The 23,689-nt window shown below is 35.9% G+C and overlaps 1 protein-coding gene across 2 annotated transcripts in view; it reads right to left on the minus strand.

The window, feature by feature from the left end:
* Nucleotides 1-7,418, minus strand: part of LOC107600120 (fermitin family homolog 1-like) — a 23,371-nt gene extending 15,953 nt beyond the window's left edge. Inside the window, exons 1-3 of one of the 2 annotated variants that reach the window (XM_016291912.1) lie at nucleotides 5,876-5,902; nucleotides 4,407-4,509; nucleotides 2,350-2,508 (exon numbers count right to left, since the gene is read on the minus strand). In XM_016291912.1, coding sequence (XP_016147398.1) covers nucleotides 2,350-2,500 — 151 coding nt within the window. In that variant the 5' untranslated portion in view covers nucleotides 2,501-2,508; nucleotides 4,407-4,509; nucleotides 5,876-5,902. Of the gene's footprint in view, nucleotides 1-2,349; nucleotides 2,509-4,406; nucleotides 4,510-5,875; nucleotides 5,903-7,410 lie in introns of those variants that run through there. The other variant, XM_016291913.1, reaches the window with a different exon arrangement.
* Nucleotides 7,419-23,689: the final 16,271 nt, after the last annotated feature.

Raw genomic sequence — 23,689 nt, forward strand, 5'->3', positions numbered from 1 at the left:
ACCATATAAAAGAGCACACGCCAATATCCGAATTTCTATGCTTGAGAATGACGAGCACAAAAAAAAAAACCTTTACAGAGTTTGAAATTGAGGTCCTGCTAGCGGAGGTAGTGGTAGAGGTTCGTGTGGGGACGCTTTTTATTTAATAATGTGTAATTATTCTGTGGACAAACAATGTGTGTGTGGTTACATTTTTATCTGTTGACTATTATCAAAATGACTACTTCTAGAAACAACAGAAATAATAATAATAATAATAATAATAATAGTAATAGTAATTATAAAACAATTAGGTTTCCAAAAGTAAGAATAAACTACGAATTCAAGTAAAATTTTCAGTCATCTTATAAAAAGTGAGCCATCCTACTTTTAAAACCACTTGCTATGACAACTAATAAACAGTTTAATATCACGAAATTCTTCCAAAACTTAAAAAAACATTATTGAAAGACAAATTGGACGTTTCATATCATAATTAAATAAATTATTACACGATTATGGTCTCCGGTCTGAAAAAAGCTTGCATGTGATTTGGCATTTGTTTACATTTACACAGTTTACTAATGCTGCTCAAATGTGCCATTAATGTACTGACACAAAAATATATAGAGTATTTTATACAAATATAAGTTTAAGGCTGATGTCTCTATTTATTTTCACAAAAGCAAAGCAGCAGATGTTACAAATAAAAACAGTTAACAATGTTATTGAATAGAATATATTAAAACCGTTATTGCACGACATAAGTCTAGGCTACACAGACAAAACAGTCGGAGATGCGTTTATGCATTTTTTTTCTATTTTACGCATTAGTAGTAAATCAAGACGGCAAGTTCTCTTGTAAAATAATATAATAATAAAAAACATGGAATAAACTGTACAGAAAGCGAGTAAAGAACTCTCAACATTAGGCTACTAAAAAAGGTCAGTTTAATTTAGCAAAATCTCCCGTTAATAAAAAATCTGACTACACTGCACAATTAATCTCTTACACTGCATCTTTGTTGTTTATGATGAATTCGGTGCACGTACACCGCTTTTATTATTATTGCAGCTTAGATGTTCAAATAGCTGCAGTACTCTGACTTTGCCACCAGGAAAAGTGCGTACGCCTGCTCAGACACTGACGTGGCGGTAAGTACTTTTCCACGTCAAAGACCGTTTTTATAAATATGATCGTTGCCGTGGATTTTAGCGTACGCACACTCTAAGATCAAATCTGTGCGTACGTACATTTTTAAAATGAGGCCCCAGATAACTAACAATTTTGCTGAATACAACATTACTGAATAAAAGTTTGTTCATAACTTTGAGAGAGCCTTGCCAGAATGTTAGCCAAAGTTCGAACTCTGACTGCTGTTTTGCTTTTGTCAACCCATTTGAACCTTATAAAACCTTACTTTGAAGAGCTTTTGGTGTGCTCCTGACAACGCTGTGCTTTTCAGAATTAAAATTCCTGAATTTGTTTTCAAGTAGGAAACAGAATTTGCAACAGAATTGCAATTTAAAAAAATGTAATGCTGTAAGTACAGTCTTAATAAACATCACTTTTAGTATGAATTACCAATAAATGTTACATACATACAACATATGAAGTATTTCCAGAAACATTAAATTATATGAATAATATATGTTTGAAATACAACCTGTAAGTGTGTTTAATTTATATATATATATTGAATAAATTAATACTATAGAAAGACACTTAATTTCCCAGAATTATTTAAATTGCTCAAAATGTAATATAGTCAGTAGATTCAAATTTGGATGTCAAGATTTACTTTTATAAAGTGAAATGTTATATAAAATTATACATAAACTTTATAAAATTATCTGTAAGCGAAAAAATATTTGGTGTATGATTCACAAAATTTGCTAGTAAATTTCAGAAATAATTACAAAAAAAACATCAAGTAACATTTTGAAGTAAATTCGAAATTTTGAAGCAGGACGACTTAAACAGTATTTTCTTGTAAAACGTATTCCAATCATCTTTGCTTTATTTACAACTTCTATTTTTTTTACAGTGTATGGTCAAATTTAATGCATCAAAAATGTGTTACTTGTTTTGATAGTACTGAACTCAGTTAAAAGAAATGCCTTCATCTGCTGAGAAAAATGTATTACACATATCAAGGTATAACAAACTAATAAAAATAAATAATATGCATATTTTTTGTCACAGAACTGTAAATCAAACTGCTCTGACGTGTGACTAACTTACAATCTATCAAATTCCACTTCAACATCCCTTGTGCTAATTCAAATTTACACTCATGAAATGAAAGCTGATCTTTAAATTCACAATCGGTACTGGTTCTTCAACGCAGAACTCTGTAAATTACTCACTGATCTTCTCCACGAGTTTGAGCATGAGACCCCCGATGTGAAGATCCCCCTTGACCCGCAATTTAAACTTCATGCCTTCATCTCCCTCACGCTGGTCCACCTGGATGCTGAGCTCCCAGGAGTTGTGTCCGTACTCAGCAGCAGTGGCCATGACTCTGCCTGAAATCAAACCACAGACGAACACAAACAGTTACTTTAGTTGCATAAATGTAGTTACTATGATAATATTGTGTCCTAAGAACTAGTCTGACCAACTAAAGCGTTTATTCAAGGTGTAATACATCTTCAAATTAGACCAATATACGTTTTATATAACTAGCTTGAAAAAGTTATGTCCAATCTTAAAGAAAAAAAATTAGATGACTCACTTGTAAGACTAGTTTATGCATTTTATGCAACAGGCCCAGGCTGCACTTGCACAGGACTTGACAACACTGTCTGGGAGAATGTAAGTTTTGTGTGCGGGTACGAAATTCCGCAAAAAAAGCAGATCGCCTTACGGCAGAAACAAATGCATGTGTACAACTGTACACTGTAATTATGACAGCGAATTCAAAGTTGCAAAAATAGTGTTCTGCTATCTTTTAAAATTCAAAATGAGCACTTTGTTGAATGGCTTCTAGTACACTCTTAAAAAAATGCTGGGTTAAATACAACCCACTGCTGGGTAAAATAGGGACAAACCCAGCAATTGGGATGTTTTGACCCAGCGGTTGGGTTACTACCCAGAAGGTTGGGTTAAACATTTAACCCAACCGCTGGGTCAAAACAACCCAATTGCTGGGTTTGTCCCTATTTTACCCAGCACTGGGTTGTATTTAACCCAGCATTTTTTAGAGTGTACGATTTGGAATATGAGCACACATGACATACAGACGGCTTTGATTGTGCTTTTTTGGAGCCTGTTGATGACAGAAGTTTATTTTTTGTATAAACTATTCCTTTAATGTCTCTAATGGCAACATCTAAAAGCAGAGGGAGTGATAGACAGAGAACTAAAGGTACAGGGTGGAGGAGGGATGTGATTACAGAACAAGAGAGACTTCAGCTTAAAATTCCTGACATGCAGAGACAAGACCAGAGGCAGAAAGAGCAGAAACAGAACGACTCCCACAGACCCGTCATCCTGCTGTCTGTGCTGGGTTGTACATCAATAAACAACAAAAAGTCCAGGTTTTACACACAAAAACACAGTCGAGCTCTGCGGTGTAAACGACACAGTCTGAGACTCTAAGGCTCTTTTTGTGACTTAAGATGGGAAAGTATGAGTGTTTGTTATATGTTGGATTTGAGTCCTCAATTTTATTATTTAAAAATCAGGTCTGTCCACGTTCACTAAGAAGTATGGGGGAGGGCGAGATGTTTGACTAGGTTAGAGATAACACACATGCTCTGAACCACCAAGGCAAACTGAGTAGGTTAACATGCCCGCAGGCGTAGAAAAAAGAATTTACACCTCCCTAGTGTAACAGCCAGATACTTGAATTCAGATATAAACAAGAAGGACTTTCTTAAGATAAATGCATCAGCTCATGATTGCATTTGAAGATCATATGCAACAATTAAATGAGGACTAGAATTGAGTTTTTTTTCTTATATGAACTGTGCACTAAACTTTAGAAGGCCACAAGAAGGGAGGGGGAGGGGATCAAAACTAGAAAATGCTGTAACATCTGTAACATGAAGAACTTTTTAATTAGATAAAACCATATATAAAAGAGAATACTTTTGCAAACATGCAAAAAAAAAAAAGTATTCTTCAATATGTCTACCACAGTGATAGAAATGATACAACAACAAACCTTATTTACCTCAGAAAAGACCTAATTGTCTTAATTTTGCCAATAGAAAGAGTACAGAATATATTGAAATGTATATAATGCTGTTTTTCATGGTATGAAACATTTCTTTAATAGGGTATCTTATATCAAACTTTAGCAACTTCGAAACTTTTTGTAGGCTAATCCAATTTTTTTTTAAATAGCGTGGGGCAAACGAACATTATAATAGTCTAATTTGAGTGAAACTATAGGCTAAAGATAAATTATTCCACTCACCTGAATGCGTTCCCGAGGATTTTCCCTTTGGAAAGTGAAACAGATCTCTTGTCCAGGTGCGCGCGCTGAGGAAACCCCGCCCAGTACCTATGGAGGCCGAAACCTGCAAAAACAATAAATAAATAAATACACAAATAAATAAATAAATGTCTGTATAAATACACAAATTCTGTGAGATGACTGGTATGAAGTGGTTTAATCGAGGAACAGACCGTTTTTTCCCATTAGTTATCAGATCAGAAAATACAGGCGACAAAAGTACGTTTATTAAGCAAATAACGGTTCAGTATTGCAATTAAGAGCTATGTAAGCATTAATATTTTACATTGGCCACTTCAAATCTTTTATGATTTAGCTCTCTCATGATTATAACTACAAAACTAACCCTGTGAAAAAGTGTAAGATAATAATCAGTCCCCTTGACTGATGAAGTTAATACGCATGCGCAGGCAAACGCTCAAGCGCGTCACACACGACACACACACTACTCTTGCATAATTGACACCCTCTCATTAGCATAATTGACACCCTCTCATTAGCATAATTGACACCCTCTCATTAGCCAAAAATTTGGAACTACATTCAGAAATAAATGAGTGATCAAAGGAAAATAGTTAGGATGAGTTTAGCATTTCCTTAAACATTTTCCATTTGCCCACCAATTTATATTATTTATTTGCCTACTTTCATCACATATATAATTATTTATTTATGTACAAGAATACGTGTATTTATGCACACATTTATTTATTTATTTGTGTATTTATTTATTTATTGTTTTTGCAGGTTTCGTCCTCCATAAGTACCATCCGTAACTTCGGTGTGTAACCTACAGGAAGGGCACGTAACGGAAGTGACTAAACGAGCCCGACGCACATACCTGAACACTAACTAGATTGTAATTGTTGCTCAAGCTATAATGTCCACATAATGACTAACTTGAGCGTTGTGTTGTGAATGTGATTTTACACCAGTTCTAGCCAACTGTAAAGATTTAAACCGGATTATACAGCTGTAAATAAACATTATGGTTGTGATTAGTGGCTATACACAAACTACAAAATTAAAATATGCAATTTAGCACAAGCCACATGGTATTTAAATCAAATAAATCCATATTATGAATCGTCGAGATGATAATAGACAATCTGTCTTAGATATAACAGTGATGATAAAGATGTTTGATGTTCCTGTTCAAGATGATGAACAATAAACTGAATTGAAATGAATAAATTTCAATTATTTGAACAAACAGATTTTATTTCCTAATCTTTACAAACACTTTTGCTTTTCTATTAGAAGTTGTGATGTTGCGTTAGTTCATCTGTCCAGCAGAGGTCAGGCTTGGTATACTGGAAATAATAAAACCTTAAGATTACAAGAAAAGCTTAATTTAACCACTAAGAACCCTAAGAACTCTTATGCTTTGTTTGTTTGTTTGTTGTCGTCGTATGCATTCTTTGATGTACCTTGGAGTAGCATACAAATACCACGGTATGTGAATAGGATAACAGCATTTGTTTGAAATATAATTCTTTTGTAACATCATATATTTCTTTAATGTCACTTTTGATCAATTTAATTCATCCTTGCTGAATAAAAGTATTTTTTTCCCTTTCTGTATATATATATATATAAACATGATCAAAGATAAAAAGAAGAAAAAAAGTGATGCGGTTTTGAGCAACATGAGGCTGAGATGATGATGACAGAATTATTCCTAAACAAACTATTCTTCTAGACAGTCACTTAGCATGGTTTATATGCTTTTGAAGGTTTTGAATACAACTTACGAAAAAAACAAGCTGATTTATATAAGAGGAAAAAACTAGCATTTAACTGCAAAATAAGATTTGGCGGATACAACTGTGATGGCATACGCACTAACCAGTGGTAATATTTAGATATATTTCTATTATAAAAACGTTCCCTCCTGCATAGCTGCATGCTAGTCTCTGAGTGCCTGTATGTGTGACAGTCTAATTTAGGAAACGGCTACCCACGCTGGATCCAGTGCTGTACGGGGCTGAAACGTTCAACAGTAAAACAATTCTTCACTGCCTATCTGCAGACCTCTGCCATGTTTCTGAAACCTTACGAAATGAAAGCCAACAGGGGGTAGTGTGCAATCATTCTCCTCCATCTGGCCTGTCCACTTAAATTAGCTGGGCCTTGCATCCAACGGCATCTGTTTCCAATATGGTGCAAGGACGGAAGGGTGGGTGCTTGGCTTTGCAGCGGAAAATACAGCCTACTGTACTTTTAAATAGCCCATGGGAGAAGCGGGACTGATGTGGTCCGTATATCGCCTTATCCCCAGATTCCCTGTTGCTGGACTGCCACTTCTTCAGCTTTGAAAGATGTCAAATGTATAATTAGGGAGGAATTTGTGTAATGCCGTCAGTGAACACGTAGCACACGTTTCCCATGTCCCATACATACTTTGCTTTGAATGCTTGCGAATAAGACTTTAAACATTACTGCTTGCATTGATTGCAAGTGCTTCTGCTCCCCTTAATTAAGACTTTTAATTCAAATCTTTTTAAAATTGAATTAAAATGGCGTTTTTGGCGCCAACTACATGCTTGTCCACCAAGCTGTTGGTGCAGCATTGTGTACGTTCAAAGCCTTATTATAGCAGTCACTCATCACTTTATGCCTTTGCTCGAACATAAATATTCCTGTTTTTACACATGTGCACATTCTTATGGTGCTAAATCATAAATCCATAGCTTTTTTTCCTTTTTAACTTGGAGGAAAGGCAGTAAAGACTGCTAAAACCAGCAGGTTCAATCCCTCATCCAGTGATCCTCATCCAGTGATGCTCAGACATTTCCTGGCTCAAACCACAGCTTTAGCGGAGCTCTGCGGCAAACTTTTCTGACATTACACAGAGACAAACAGTACAAGAGCTACTTGCAAGATTCTTTCTGGGCACCAAACTTTTCTAATAAGACAATGTGAAATGTGGTTCAGTTTTATGTGAATTCTGTCATTTACTCACCCTCATGCCTTTCCAAACCCGATAATTCTGTGGAGCACAAAAGTAGATAATTTGGTCAATCACAATGCAATATCAATGAATGAGGACTAAATCTTTCATGCTTTAGCTTTGGGACTTAAAGAAGTGGTTCACCCAAAAATGAAAATTTGCTGAAAATTTCCTCACCCTCAGGCCATCCAAGACATGGATGAGTTTGTTTCTTTATTGGATCAGATTAGGAGAAATTTTGCATTACATCACTTGCTCACCAATGGATCCTCTGCTGTGAATGGGTGCCGTCAGAATGAGAGTCCAAACAGCTGATAAAAACATCACAATAATCCATAAGTAATCCATATGATTGCATTTTAACTTTAAACCTTTGCTTCTGGCCAAAATATGTGTCCATAATCCATAATAATGCTTCCTTCAGTGAAAAAGTCCATCTTCTGTTGTCACATCAAAATCCACTGACATATTTGTTCAGAACTGTTTTGGACTGGTTTCACTTGTTTCTCTCCTGGTTCAAACAGGATGAAAACAAGATTTTTCACTGGAGAAAGCAATATTATGGACAGAGGACTCTCATTTTGATCAGAAGGTTTGAAGTCTAAAACGTCTTGATGGATTTCTTTCTTACAAACATGCAGCTTTTCACTTCACAAGATGTTAAATGATGGACTGGAGTAGTGTGGATTACTTGTAGATTGTGATGTTTTTATCAGCTGTTTGAACTCTTATTCTGACAGCACCCATTCACTGCAGAGCATCCGTTGGTGAGCAAGTGATGAAACGCAAAAGTTCTCTAAAGCATGCGCCGATGAAGAAACAAACTCATCTACATCTTGAATGGCCAGAGGGTTAGTAAATTGTCAGCAAATTTTCATTTTGGGGTGAACTATTCCTTTAACAGCATCACAAAAAATGGTCCATTCAGCTTGCATGCATTCCTGAAGCTCAAATAGTAGAGCATTGTGCCAGCAATGCCAAGGTCATGGGTTCAATATGCATGAACTGATACAACATATACTTTGAATGCTATATAAGTGGCTTAAGACATAAACATCTGCCAAACGCATGAATGTAAATATGGCAAATATTCTCAAGTACAGACTAAATTTAAAATCACTGTTCACTAATAATCTTTCCCTCCATTGATTTTTAACTTGAGAACCATAGATCATTAGTTCAGTGAACTTAACTGGAGAACCAGATAATTCATGAATGAATCATTCAATCAACTGATTCATTAAAAACATTGGACTCAAAATCTAGATTTATTCATGATAACACAAAGTCATAAAAACTACTTTTAGCACAATTTTATGGTGCTTTTATATCCCTTTTAAAGTCTGCAAGCTTCATTAATTTAATTAAAAAAAGCAACTTTAACTTTAACAGTACATTCCACTCAAGAGAGAAAGGGTTTGGAATGACAAACACAAACAAACAATCCAAAAATGACAAAATGCTAATTTTTAGCCAGTAGTAGCCCAGTAAATAAGCCACTGCATTTGTTTAAACATCTTGACAAATTAGTTAATGTTCAGATGGTTTGTAATTGTTTGGTGTAGTAGTTCACATATATCTCAGCGGCAAGTTAGTGCTAAACAAAAGATTGCTGTGAAAAATGTGTTATTGTACATGTCTCAAAGGACGCCACACACAGAGTGCCACAATGAGTCGTGATTTTAGACGCAGGGCTGAAATTGTAAAGCGGGGTGTTGTGTGAAACCATCTGGAAGAGATCTGGCATTTTTCAAAATCCATTTTTGTTTATCCAGAGGCAAAGACACACATACTCGAAGCGGTCATACAGTTTCCAATGCTGAATGAATGAATTCCATTTTTCCATTCACACTCAGGAAGGAGATGCACTGCAAAATCTGATAAGGCTGATGACAAATCTGAAGAATTGCTGACAAGCTCCTGACATTTTTTGGCATGGCTTCCCAGAGCCCTCCACGCATGCTGAAATGAAGATCACTTTGGAGGGCTCCTCTGAGCACAGACATACTCAAGAAATGTGGTGTGTATGTATGTATAATTAGAATTCTTTATATTTTTTAAATACATAAAACAATCATTTTTTTATTTTTAATAAAAAATAAAAATCTAATTATTTGATTATAAGAATAGCTGTTAGATACATCCTGCGCCAAACCATTTTTGTTCACACTGCTTAGTACATATACTTAATTTGTTAGAAGACGTTATACAAACGTGCTGTCACTTCCTTGCCTTAGCAAACGCCACTATTGCTACTATGTTTATATTTGGGGTAAAATTTTCAGTTGCAGTTTTGAAGTTGCATAGCTTCCTGTCAATTTTTGCTTGATGTTTTGACTTTTTTCTAAATATTTATTATGATGAACAGCAGACAATAATAAGGAATGCTAAATGACTTTAAAAAATACATACAAAAGGTTAATAAAAAAACTACAAGAGCCAATCAAAATGTCATGATAAAATGGATTAAAAACAAAAAACAGAACAAATCATTTAAAAAGCTAATACTGAAATGAAGAATCATATAAAGGGGGGCCTGACAGACAAAAATGTAAAAAAAAAAAACAGCAGTAAACTGTTTAAGTTAGCTGCAATGCTTGAGGCAAGAAGTGACCTGAAATAAGATTTATGGATTGTAATTTACTCTTATATGGTAAATTTGTTTCCAAGTTAGGAATAAAAGTAAATATTTGAATGTCTCGCAGTGTTTTGACTTTTTTCTAAATATTTATTATGATGAACAGCAGACAATAATAAGGAATGCTAAATGACTTTAAAAAATACATACAAAAGGTTAATAAAAAAACTACAAGAGCCAATCAAAATGTCATGATAAAATGGATTAAAAACAAAAAACAGAACAAATCATTTAAAAAGCTAATACTGAAATGAAGAATCATATAAAGGGGGGCCTGACAGACAAAAATGTAAAAAAAAAAACAGCAGTAAACTGTTTAAGTTAGCTGCAATGCTTGAGGCAAGAAGTGACCTGAAATAAGATTTATGGATTGTAATTTACTCTTATATGGTAAATTTGTTTCCAAGTTAGGAATAAAAGTAAATATTTGAATGTCTCGCACACTTTATCGAGTATCAGTTGAATTTCTGCCATGCCCTGCAAGTTTAAACATTTCTAGTGCTTTTGGAATTGGTTCCTTCCTGTTCCTATAACCATGGTTATAGCCAGCTAATCCACAGACATTTGTTACAGTTGCGAGTTTTGAACTGCAGGTTGCGGAGGGCAGATTTCTCACACATGGAGAAGGAATTCAGACCACTGAAAAATACACTGCTTTGAGATTTAATACTCAGATATATATATTCAAGTGTTCTCCACATGCTTCGGGCCGCCCTATAGCAAGACTTCCCGCATTTTTCAGTCGGATGGCATGCCAAACTCATCTGTGGTCATCTTCAAAAGAGCCAAACGCCTCCTTTGTGTTTAAGACATACTCAAGAAATGTGGTGTGTATGTATGTATAATTAGAATTCTTTATATTTTTTAAATACATAAAACAATCATTTTTTTATTTTTAATAAAAAATAAAAATCTAATTATTTGATTATAAGAATAGCTGTTAGATACATCCTGCGCCAAACCATTTTTGTTCACACTGCTTAGTACATATACTTAATTTGTTAGAAGACGTTATACAAACGTGCTGTCACTTCCTTGCCTTAGCAAACGCCACTATTGCTACTATGTTTATATTTGGGGTAAAATTTTCAGTTGCAGTTTTGAAGTTGCATAGCTTCCTGTCAATTTTTGCTTGATGTTTTGACTTTTTTCTAAATATTTATTATGATGAACAGCAGACAATAATAAGGAATGCTAAATGACTTTAAAAAATACATACAAAAGGTTAATAAAAAAACTACAAGAGCCAATCAAAATGTCATGATAAAATGGATTAAAAACAAAAAACAGAACAAATCATTTAAAAAGCTAATACTGAAATGAAGAATCATATAAAGGGGGGCCTGACAGACAAAAATGTAAAAAAAAAAAACAGCAGTAAACTGTTTAAGTTAGCTGCAATGCTTGAGGCAAGAAGTGACCTGAAATAAGATTTATGGATTGTAATTTACTCTTATATGGTAAATTTGTTTCCAAGTTAGGAATAAAAGTAAATATTTGAATGTCTCGCACACTTTATCGAGTATCAGTTGAATTTCTGCCATGCCCTGCAAGTTTAAACATTTCTAGTGCTTTTGGAATTGGTTCCTTCCTGTTCCTATAACCATGGTTATAGCCAGCTAATCCACAGACATTTGTTACAGTTGCGAGTTTTGAACTGCAGGTTGCGGAGGGCAGATTTCTCACACATGGAGAAGGAATTCAGACCACTGAAAAATACCCGTCCCACACTGTTTTGAGATTAAATACTCAGATATATATATTCAAGTGTTCTCCACATGCTTCGGGCCGCCCTATAGCAAGACTTCCCGCATTTTTCAGTCGGATGGCATGCCAAACTCATCTGTGGTCATCTTCAAAAGAGCCAAACGCCTCCTTTGTGTTTATGAACCGCCTGAAACATGTTAAAAGGTTTCATTTCTCATTTTAGGGCAAGCCTCGTTAAGGTAAGCTGTTTGTAAAATATTCACTCCACCTTATATTTGGCAGTCAAAGGTCAAGAGGATCCATCAGCAGCAACATGGGGATTATCCCGTTGACATTCCAATTTCGGAGTCTTTTCTCTCTGACTCATGGGAGAAAGTTCTTGCTCTCTGTGCTGGCAAGCCAGGCATCAAGAAGCAATTACTGTCGCATTAGGGATCATCATGACATGCTGCTCAAATACACAGAGAAGCTACTGTTTTCATCTGTTCCTTGAATGCACTTCCATCAGGTAGACACATTTAGCCTGCCTAAAGCCCGCCTGGAGAACTTCGAAGTGTGCTCGTGAGGAACAAAATGCACAGGTGTCCTCTAGTTGAACCTATCACAAACGATTTAGCACCTCTTGGCGCAATTTCACTTCATTATTCACGTACCCTTCCACTGTCCTTTTAAGAAGAAATATGGCTATGGTGTATTCCGTTGATGGGATGTTATCTTTGGCTGGCGGAGAGGAAATTACTTTATCTGAACAATTCACTACAAAGCTTTGGATAATGATTGCTTCTCAATTATGTTAATTATCCCATGACGTTACACAGTTTGTCAGAAATGTTTATAGATGCTTGCAGTTACTGCCACTAAATAAGATGTACGCAATGCAGGATTTATCTGCTTTGCACTTTAAATATGTTGAAATAATCACTACAAATCATTTGCTAATGATTTCTTCGCGATTACACTGAATTATTATGTTGCATTTTGGAGTTGCATGGAGTTTGCGCTTTTGGCAACTGGAAGTGCAGAAATAAGTAATTATCAACTTTTTCATTCAATTATATGCTGAATTCCTCATTCATCAATTTTCTAACAATGGCTTCTCAATAACCCTAAGTTATGGCTTTGCATTGTGCATTTCGTCAGAAACCTATGAAAATATTGCAGTTACTGCCACTGGAATTTTTTTTTTTGCATAATAATAGAATGACAAGCTTTTTTACCATTTGCTAATGATTGCTTCTCAGTTATAGTGACTTAAATTTTGCTCTATGCAGTTTGTCAGAAACATATATAAATGTTAACGCCACTGAACTATAAAAACGTACATATTTTCAGGTTTACACTTTAAATTTGGCCATTACACTAAACCATTTGCTAATGGTGCTCAATTTGCTCAATTATGGTGACTTACCACAGTCTTTGATGTTTGGAGTTCCTGACAATGGAAACAGACACACACATGCTGGTATTGGTGGTTTATGGGGACTCTCCACAGGCGTAATGGTTTTTATACTGTACAAACTGTATTTTCTATACACCAACCCTACACCTAAACCTACCGCTCACAGAAAACTTTGTGCATTTTTAGATTTTCAAAAAAACACCATTTAGTATGTTTTTTTAAGCCTTTTGAATTACGGGGACACTATAGTGTCATAAACCACCTTCATATTGTAATACCTGTGTCACACCCATGCCATTATACAAATTTGTGTCCTCATAAACCACCCAAACCAGTGCACACAGACAGACACAGACACACACACACATATAAGAAACAAAGAAGGTATCAGGTTTCACTTGTTGAAATATGCACTACAACACATTTACTAATGATTGCTTCTCAGTTATGTTGAATTATCAAGTTACATCATGGAGTTTGGAGTTCCTGCCACTGGAATTACACGAAAATCATAAATTATAGAATTATCATGTTTTTACTTGAAATATTCATTGTAAATCATTTGCTGATAATTGCTTTCAACCATGCTAAATTATTGCACAACATGATGGATTTTGTCAGAAATGCTTGCAGACAATTGCAGCTACTGCCCCTGCATGGAAAAAAATATTATGTATTATATATACAGTATATATATATATATATATATATATATAGTAAGTAAAAGACCTAAAGGATGTGATCCAGACAGGGCATCAGCGCTTTTGTCCGGATCAGAGTGATACCTCAGTATCTACTCATTTCCTTCGGGGGTCTTACATCTGCCCTTATCTTCACCTTCCTAATTCCCCTGTAACTACCATCTCTCCACCTGACCGAGGTTAGAAATTTCCTACATATTAGTCTCCTATGCTGGACCATCTTACTGATGGCCCGGTCTTGAGGCTTCTTCGGACAGAGCTCCGACGCGGGAACCATGGTGGGTGAGTACGATTCATGTCTAATATATATATATACATACAAATATATATATGTGCGTGTGTGTTCACTACAAAGCATTTGCTAACATTTGAGCTAAAATATCACATCACATTATGGAGGTAATCAGAAACGCCTGCAGACGTGATGCAGTTGACAGTCCACTGGAATCGTAAATAAAACTTAAGCAACAATGGACTTTTCCTTTTTTCTTCAAGGGAAAGAGGATCGGAATTCTTGACATTCCTGTCAGAGCCGGCTCTGGTAATGGATCTCAAGATGGCAGGTCTGCATTGTAGCAGCTCATCTGAGATGTTCTGGGATAGCTCTCGGCTTACAGGAACTTCCCTGATATTGGCCTCAGGTGCAGGGATTACCGCTCTTCTGTGTGCTGAACAAAACCCAGGCCGAGTTTCCCCTCTCAGCACCAAATCCCACAATGGGAGTTTACATCATAACCACAAGAAAGAAATGATGTCCCACCAAACAATGCATGTTTATCTGACCCTGGACCTTGCGGGATCGTGCACAAAGTGACTTCTTAGACTTTCATTAGTTGTGGATGCAACGAGAGAGGATTGAGCGATTAGATGATCATCCTCGGGGTACAGCGCTTCAGATCGGTTTTTGTTATGCTGTTTATTGTCGCACTATTGAATGAAGAAAGCTAAACGAGCTTCCGCTGCATCACCAACCACCAAAGTTAATGTTTAAAGCTGACGTTAACTTTAAAGTTAGCAATTAAACACATCGATCCATGATTTCACAGACTCTTTATTCTTCTGCCACTTTTGGCCTGGGTAATGTTACACAGAAACCAGAACCTGGCGAAATATCTGCGTAATGGCACTGGAATGGGCTTTTAACCTATATTGCGCTCGGCGTTTAGTCAGTGGTCACTCATACTGTGATTTTACCACAGCAGGCCTTGAAACCATTTCCGCAAACACATGGCATCAAGGCTGTCTATGGTAACAATTAAGCCTTTAAAGATGCCTGGACACCCCGAAAAGACAAATTAAAGCCCATCCTTCCTATATACCAACCAGCCCACAATGTCTGGAGCTGGCGACCCCGTCCCAGAGCTTTCATCCTGATCGCTCATCTAGCAGAAATTGATTAAAGGCCCTCTAGATTACTTCCTTTTCACAAAGCTATTATTTTCCAATAACAGGAGTCCAGATTGAAGACTGTTTAACCGTTGTGTCCCTCTGCTCATTCTTATTTGTATTTTTGTTAGGGGTAAATGAAGCGGCCTCGCTGTTTTTCTCGCTCGTCATCAGGGTCTAATACCGGAGCTGCTTGAGTAACATTAGACGCTTAAACGTCTCTGAGCACCAGACCTGTCACGGCTCTGAGTGAAACCAGTCACCCTCCAGACCTCAGCACAAAGGGCCCGGGTCACAAAAGGTTCTCTGAGAGAGTCTACTGTTGTATTTAAATGCTTTTGAAGTCATAAACAACAGAGTTCATCTGGATAATAGTGGTCCTCATGACTTTGACCTCTCTGGGACGAGATTCCCCCATGACTGTAAGGCTTCTTTTCTTCCTACCGCTCCACTCATCACTTACGAGTCATGCTATCCCTTCCGGGGGTCATCGGCAGGGTTAGCAGGGTTAAAGGATCAATGCAATTTCTGCTGCCCTTAACAATGGAAGCAGACCTGCCATTCGGGGATTAAAAATGTGGAAGTGAAACAGACTAACTAGACAATTAACACTAGATTAGTCTGGCAACAAAGGGAAAAGTTGGCTGCCTAAGAATGGAAATAAAAATTCTATTTAAGGGATAGTTCTCTCGTAAATGAAAATTCTGGCTTTCTTTCTTACAAACCTGAATGACAAACCTGTATGAATAAAAGGTCAGTTTTTGAAGGATATCTTGGCCACACTTTTTCAAAACAATAGAAGTGAATGAGGACCAACAACAACAACAAAAAAAAGCACCAACAAAAAAACAAAATGCACCATATGACTTGTGCACTATATTTCTATAACAGTTTGTGAAATTAAGACATTATTCTTTAAAAATGTATTTAAATTTTGAAGTATTTTATCAGCAAAAATAATCATATTTAATACTTAAAAAACTTAAATAATAATACTTATAATATACACTATATATATAAAATTAAAATAACTTACAATATAATTAAATTAAATATTAAAATAAATATTAAAACAAAGGAAATTATCATAACAACAAAATAAGCTTCACATCCGCCCTTGCTCTTTTTGCAGAGTTCATTATTTATTCCAAAATTTTTCATTACCCACTCAAAAAACTGTAGTGAATGGACTAATGATTAATGTTTTGCTCTGTTCATAACGCAAAGGCATTGTGTGACTTCAGGGGCATTGGAATATATTGCACAAGTCTTATTTTGGTGCTTTTGGATTCAAAAACGCCTGTCCGCATTCATTGTAATTGCACAGAAAAATGACCAGTATATTATTTAAACCTACTCCTTTTTATGTTCCACAGACGAACTAAGTAAATGTTCATTTTTGAGTGCACTAATCCTTAAGAATGAAGTTGAAAAGGTAGAAAACCAGCTGGCTGACATAAAAGATGAAGATAAATAGGAATGAGACACTTTGATTTTTGAGAGGAACAGCAGAAGAACGCTTGGCCTTTCAGAGTGTGCTTGGAAACAGGATGTTCCACCGCTTTAAATACAGCAGTTATCCAGAACATCTGAAACACCTGCTTTTATCTGGGCTCGGTATCGGAACAAGAACATATTTTCCATTCTTGTTCACTTGTGTATGGCAACTTCAACCCATTCAAGTCTCACTTCGGCAACATGAGACGTCTGAAAAAAACGACTGCGCATGAAACATCAACCTCAAAAGAGGGGGAAGTCCGCTTGGGGAAAAAACAAAATGCTTACAAATGGTTTTGCCAAGAAAGCATTACAGTACATATGCACATGCAGGTGGTCCCAGACACGCTACACAAAGTGCGTTTGATTGGACAGCATCTCCCCTAGTGGCTTTAGTGATTAATCTGATGGTGACTGACTTTTATCTGGAGACACCTCACTGTTTGGAGACAAGTAAGAGCAGGTGCTGTTATGTCTCATCTCGTAGGCCTCTATTCTCCTCAGTTCAAGAGCATTGTGGAGGATCGTAGGGGTCAAAGAAGATGTTTTGAAAAATAATAACAATCACACAATTTACCATACTTGTGCGCTTGAGCGTACTAATCATTTCAATGCAATTTCTTCACACTCTTAAAAATAAAGGTTCCAAATGGGGGTTTTTGCAGCAATGCCATAGAAAAACCATTCTGGGTTCCTCAAAGAACCTTTCAGTCAACAGATCTTCAAAGAACCATTTTTCTTGGTGTGAAGACCATTTTAATCATCTAAAGTACCTGTTTCCACTGTAAGGAACCTTTTGTGGCCTTGATTAGGCATCTATGCCTCTATGTCTCACACTGAGTATAAACATGCAATGATCATTTTGTGGCACAAATAAAAATTATATATGATGTTTTATCATGTGCATTTGAAGATAGGCCAAACTAGGATATTGTAAGTTCACCATTCACTTAATGTTTATATAAGCACCAGTTTCTCTAATCTCATGAAGGTATCAAGCTAACCAATTAATGAGGTGACTTTGGCGGGAATATTGGGAAGTTTCCAGGGAGAGTAAAAGAGGAGAACACCTGCAATATGACCATTGGTTAAAAATGGTATTAAAGTGAAGACTTTCTCCACAACACTGTCAAAGGTTCTTCTTGGAACCATCAATGCCAATAAAGAACCTTTAGCTTTCTTTTCTGAAGGTATTTGAAATTAAAATTTTTGTATCGAGCAATAATTCAAACGTACTTCAAAGCAAAGTTCACTCACTTATCTTCAGATCGTGAACTTCGCTTCTAAGGCCCTGTTTACACCTGGTATTAAGATGCGTTTTGGTCGATCTGATCACAATTAGAGACACATTCTGTGTTTTAATTGCTGTCTTTTGTCGATTTTGACCACTTTCCTGATTTCTTTGAGGGGAGGCCATTTCTGATCTTTCGATCTAATATTGTGAAATAAGCTTGTGCAGTTACATATGAATGCAAAATAAGTCATCAGAAAACGATACAGAGAGCAGCAGTTTTTGTTTCTGCTCTGATTGTCGCAAAACCACGCCGAACGCTGGGGGTTTGTGTTGGGTTTGTGGGTTTGTGTTAGAGAACACTGTGCTTTTTACATTTTTTCACCTTCAAACCAAACTTACGATTTTAGACGGCATAGTTTAATGTTTAAGAATCAGGCAGAGGCAGAGAGGAGGTGATCTTTAGTGGCTGTTCAAACACATTCGATCCCATGAGTGTCGACTACCTCGAAAGTGGACAACCTCAAAACGTTTCAGACCCCGTTTACACCTGTATTTAGCATTGTCCACTTGTGATCAAATCGACAAAAACGAATCTGAAAACCAGGTGTAAACAGGGCTCAAGATTGGTGGCCAGCACAGCATGCTTTCTGGAGCTTCTGAAGCAGATGATATGACTTGTGTCTCCTGAGCGGAACTTTCATCATCAATTCGAGCGTCAAAAAAACGAGCGTGTTTTAACGAGGAACCACAGTGTAGTTTTTGACAGAGGGAAACAAAGCTGGCTTTTGTGAGCCTGTTCTGGGAGACCAGTAGCTCTTGTCATGTACATGTGAAATTAATTATGAGGAAATACTAAAACACTTGGGTGGAAATTGCTTTTCACCAGATGTTCCGCATGTGAGGATCAATTTAGTATTCTTAGCAAAGCGAAATGACTCAATAAGTTTGATTCTGGCCCCTTTGATGAAAGCCAATCTGTCACTCAAGGCATGTAAAAAAGGAGCTGAACTTCTATGCTACTGTTTGTTCCACTTTATGGAGCCTGAGGTAATATGATTACTTAACCAGGTTAGGAAAATAGAATGTTTCGTTCTTAGGTAGAATTTGACAATGACAAGGGGGCCCAGTCTTTCTCAATGATCCATACACAAACCAAGTGAGAGGGCTTTCATTCTCAGCAACGGGAACAGGGGCCAAATGAATCAAAGATGAATTACAGCCTTAATATGAGATAACTGTCCAATCTGAGAATTAATTACCCGTCTTATTTACTTTTAAATAGGACTTCTGTCTCCTCTCATTAAGTTTCTCTTCTGTCTTCGGAAAATGCTGCATGGCTCAATTCACGTTAGCTGATCTACAGGCAGTCCTGCAATACAGAATATTGAATTAAGGTTGGGAACACTGACTTTGAGCCAAACTTAGATTTTCATGAATGAAGTCCTGCTAGAGTTCGCTCTTTAATGCTTCATGGGATTCTGTTTAAATAATAGTGTTGGCACAATGCAGAGAAATGAGGTGCAGATTACGCACTCCATCTTTTAAAATGATGCATTTACTGAACTCAGTAATCTCAGTTGTTTCTCCTTGAGAGGATTTTTGTTTAAATTAGAAAAAGAGCAGAATATTCTCATGTGTCTCATCTAGAGTTACAGAATTAGACTGAACAATGTTACAAACTCAAAGATGAACTCAACAAATATTCCTCAACAAATTCTTCCAAAGTATCTGAAACTGAACTGAGAACAAGTGTCAGTAAAGAATCAGCATTTTAGAATGATTTCTAAAGGATCATGTGACACTGAAGACTGGAGTAATGCAATATAAATTGCAATAGTATTTCACAATATTACTGTTTTTACTGTATTTTTGATCAAATAAATGCAGCCTTGGTGAGCATAAGAGACTTCTTTCTTTCTTTCTTTCTTTTTTTTTATCTTACAGACCTCAAACAGTAGTGTATCTATAAGCAATAAAATGTTCTTCTGGTTTGAGCTTTTAAGGAATATTGTAGGTTATTTACAACTCTGTCTATGGGCAGCATTTGAGGCATGCTGACTATTACCACAGACAAAAGCAGTAAAACAGGCAAGTATGTGACTATCACAGTGTTTTTAAAGTATAACCATAACATGTGTTTGCTTGAGACCAGTGTAACAGAATCACTTCCCAACCTTGTCTGTTAAAAGTTTTAAACAATCTTTCAACCCACGTCATGATCAGCTAAAAACAATAAAACCTGGTTGCTTACACGTACTTACACTTGCAATCTGGCTATGTTTGCTATGTGTTATAATAGCATACTACTCATAGTATTCAGTTTATCCATCCATATCCAATACAAATTGTCATCGATGTTGTGTCACTTTTTAATAAATAGGATGAGCATCAATATCTGAATCTCTAGATATCTAAATCTGTAAATGCACTGCATAGTATGCAGTAAGCAGTGTACTAGTATTTATTCAGAATACAGTGTTTGTTCACATAGGGACAAATGCAAAACTGACCATCATGCATATTATATAATTCAACCATTCATATTATACATGCTTTAACAAAGACGGAAGTGTATGACTGTAAATATGGGACAAATCCACTGAGGGACAGTGACATTATTTTCTTATATTGTAATCGACTACATACTACAAACGCTACCCACAGACATTAAGTTTGTATGAGAACAGCATACTACTCATACAACTTTTGCAGTACTCAGTATGCAGTATTCATTATGCATACAAAGTATGCACATTTTCTGTATGCATGGAATACCCAGATGAACAACTACATTAGTCAAGTTTTGAGTATGCAATCAAAAAATAAGAAAAAAAGAATGTATTCCACAATGCAATTCATTCAAATCGACTTTTTATTTACAATGTGATGAATATTTACATCTTAATTTTTAGACATTAAAATTGGATTAAAAATGCAAAATTACCATATTTATTTCAACGTGACATAGTCATGTGACAACAACGTAGTACGCAACTGTTTGAAATGTTACTGCATGCCTACTGTTTCACTGGCTATTTTTAAACAGTATTATTCATACTCAGAATTCAGTACAAAGCAAGATACTTACTGAACATGGCCTCTTCCTGTTTCCTCTGTAAGTGGTCTCCGAACATCAGGTGGAAGAGGTACCAGCAGATTCATGGAGGTCTTCGAACCCGGATCAAAGAGGTGTGTTTTTGAGCATCTGGGGTTTGTTTACGACAATGTTAGTGGCACATCACGGTAATAGAGTGTGTGATGAGAGAGAGAGAGAAAGAGAGAGAGAGATGTAGAGAAAAAGCGAATTACAGGCACAGTGTTTACCCATGCGGATGAATAGACATCAGCCGCTATTTGATTCTCTGCTGTAATTTAAGGCAGTGTTTGATCCAGCTGATTATTCTCTACACTTTGTGAACCCAGAGCAGTTTTTCACAGAGATAAATAGAGCAAACAAGCAATTACTACACATAACCCAAGAGGTCTGGAAACTTGCTGCATACTGATTCTGGCTTACTTAATGTGAATTCTGTCTTTCTTCTGTGAAAAGTGCTGGACTCCTTTTCCATGAAAAAAAAAGTTTTAAAAAATGCACAAAAATAGCCAATATGATTATATTGTATATATTTGATATGTATGTCATTATATAAAACTGGCTGTTTGTTTTACACTTTCAAACACCAAGTGTGCATTATTTGATCAAAAATACTGTAAAAAACACAATCTTGTGAAATATTGTTACCATTTTTTTATTACGTTTTCTATTTTAACATATTTTAAAATGTAATTTATTATCGTTACTCTAGTCTTCAGTGTCACATGATCCTTCAGAAATCATTCTAATATGCTGATTTGCTGCTCAAGAAACTTTTCTTGTTGTTATCAATGATAAAACCAGATGTGCTAATTAATATTTTTGTGAAAAAACAGCATTCATTTAAAATAGAAATCTTTTTTAACATTATTAAAAAAAACATTATATTTTTTACCATTATAAAAATATTTTTTAAAATTATAAGTATTAATTTCTTTCTTAAAAAAAAACTATGGCTTCAGAAAACACATTTTTGGGTGAAGTATATTCTTAATACTAGGCTGGATTTTGGTCTACTATTAAAAGCCAAAGTTTTCAAGACCCATGACTCAAGTCCCATTCTTTACTGGGAATGCAACTACATAATATTTGAAAGTATAGACACACTTTCATAAGGCAGATTAAATGAAACTGTTAAATTCCTACAGCTGGTCGCTATGAAAACATCACGGTCCAGGGTTATGTCAATATCAGCTACGATGCAGAAAAGACAAGCACAGGCATTTAGATAAGTGTTGATAAGTGCACAATCGCATCTAGCAAAATACACAGTTGAACATGAGGATCCCGTACCATGCCACAAGAGGCGTGCTCAGTTAAATGTTTACACAGCTGCTCTCAAGATTATTATTATTGTGAAACCACACACTTTTAATGTTGCTGTGTGGATGCCAAGACGTGTCTGCTTTTTACCTCCCTTCTGAGCACTTCCAACTCCTCTCCATACTGCATTGAGCTCAAAGTAACAGAGTCATAGGAGATTCTGTGAACGTTCGGCCATTATATCGCATGATGTCTCATTATATGATGTCTCCGGCCGTGTTTTAGAAAGATAAATAAAGAAGTTGTTGCTGATTTTATGAAAGAAAAATATCTGCTGTCTGCACTTTACTGGGCCCTCTGTTTTTAACCTTTTTACAAATACTTGGCATGCTCTAACTGTAGAGACACTATTTTTAAAGGGATAGTTCATGCAGACATTTGGTTAAAAAACCCTGTTTGACCCCAAAGAAGGAGTTTGTCTGGGCTGTTTTCTTCCACAAATTGAAAGTGGATGGTTACTAGGGTCTGTCCTAGTAAAAAAAGCACCATAAAAGCAGTTAATTTGATAAAATGCCAAATATATTAAGGCATAATTTTAAATATGAAGCTCTTAATGGAATTGCTAAATAATTACCTTGTGGTATTAGGATATTAGTTTTGCAATATTTTCTGTAAAGCTACTTTGAAACAATGTACATCGTGTTAAGTGCTATATAATTGAAACTGACTTGACTTAATATGACTAGCATACGGAAGCTTGTTACCGCCACGGGATAAAAAAAAAAAAGGTCATTGCAATTTTTTTTCTTCTTGCAATTCTGAAGCTATATCTCATAATTTTATTTTTTAATCTGAAAAAAAAAAAAGTCAGAATTGCAAGATATAAACTCAGAAGTGCAAGATATACACGCACGATTATGAAATATAAATATGCAACTCTGAGAAGAAAAGTCTGAATTGTGAGACAGAAACTTGCAATTGCAAGAAAAAAAGTCAAAATTGTGTGTGTCGCTATTACCTTCTTTATTTCTTATTTGGTGGCGGAAACAGCTTCCATACTTATATGCTATTTGTGTATTATTTACTGAAAAACTTGTCTTGAAAAGTGCTTGACAGCTGTAGTCACCATTCACTTGCGTTGAAAAGAGCAGCTTGGACATCCTGAAGCAAGAAAGAAACAAAAAGCGTCAGTAAATAATGACAGAAGTGTATTTTTAGGTGAACTATCCCTTTAAGATCCCAGCTTAGAGTGCCACTGGCTTGGTTTTTGTGTTTAAGCCCTCTAGCCCAAAAGCCTTGACATGTTTTTGTACCATCGGGGGTGAGCGGAAGGGCAGAAATAGATTTGGACAAAACAAAGCATTCTAAAGTC

Source organism: Sinocyclocheilus grahami, unplaced genomic scaffold, assembly GCF_001515645.1.
Source record: "Sinocyclocheilus grahami isolate Dianchi unplaced genomic scaffold, SAMN03320097.WGS_v1.1 scaffold277.1, whole genome shotgun sequence".
In the NCBI taxonomy this organism is placed as follows: Eukaryota; Metazoa; Chordata; class Actinopteri; order Cypriniformes; family Cyprinidae; genus Sinocyclocheilus; species Sinocyclocheilus grahami.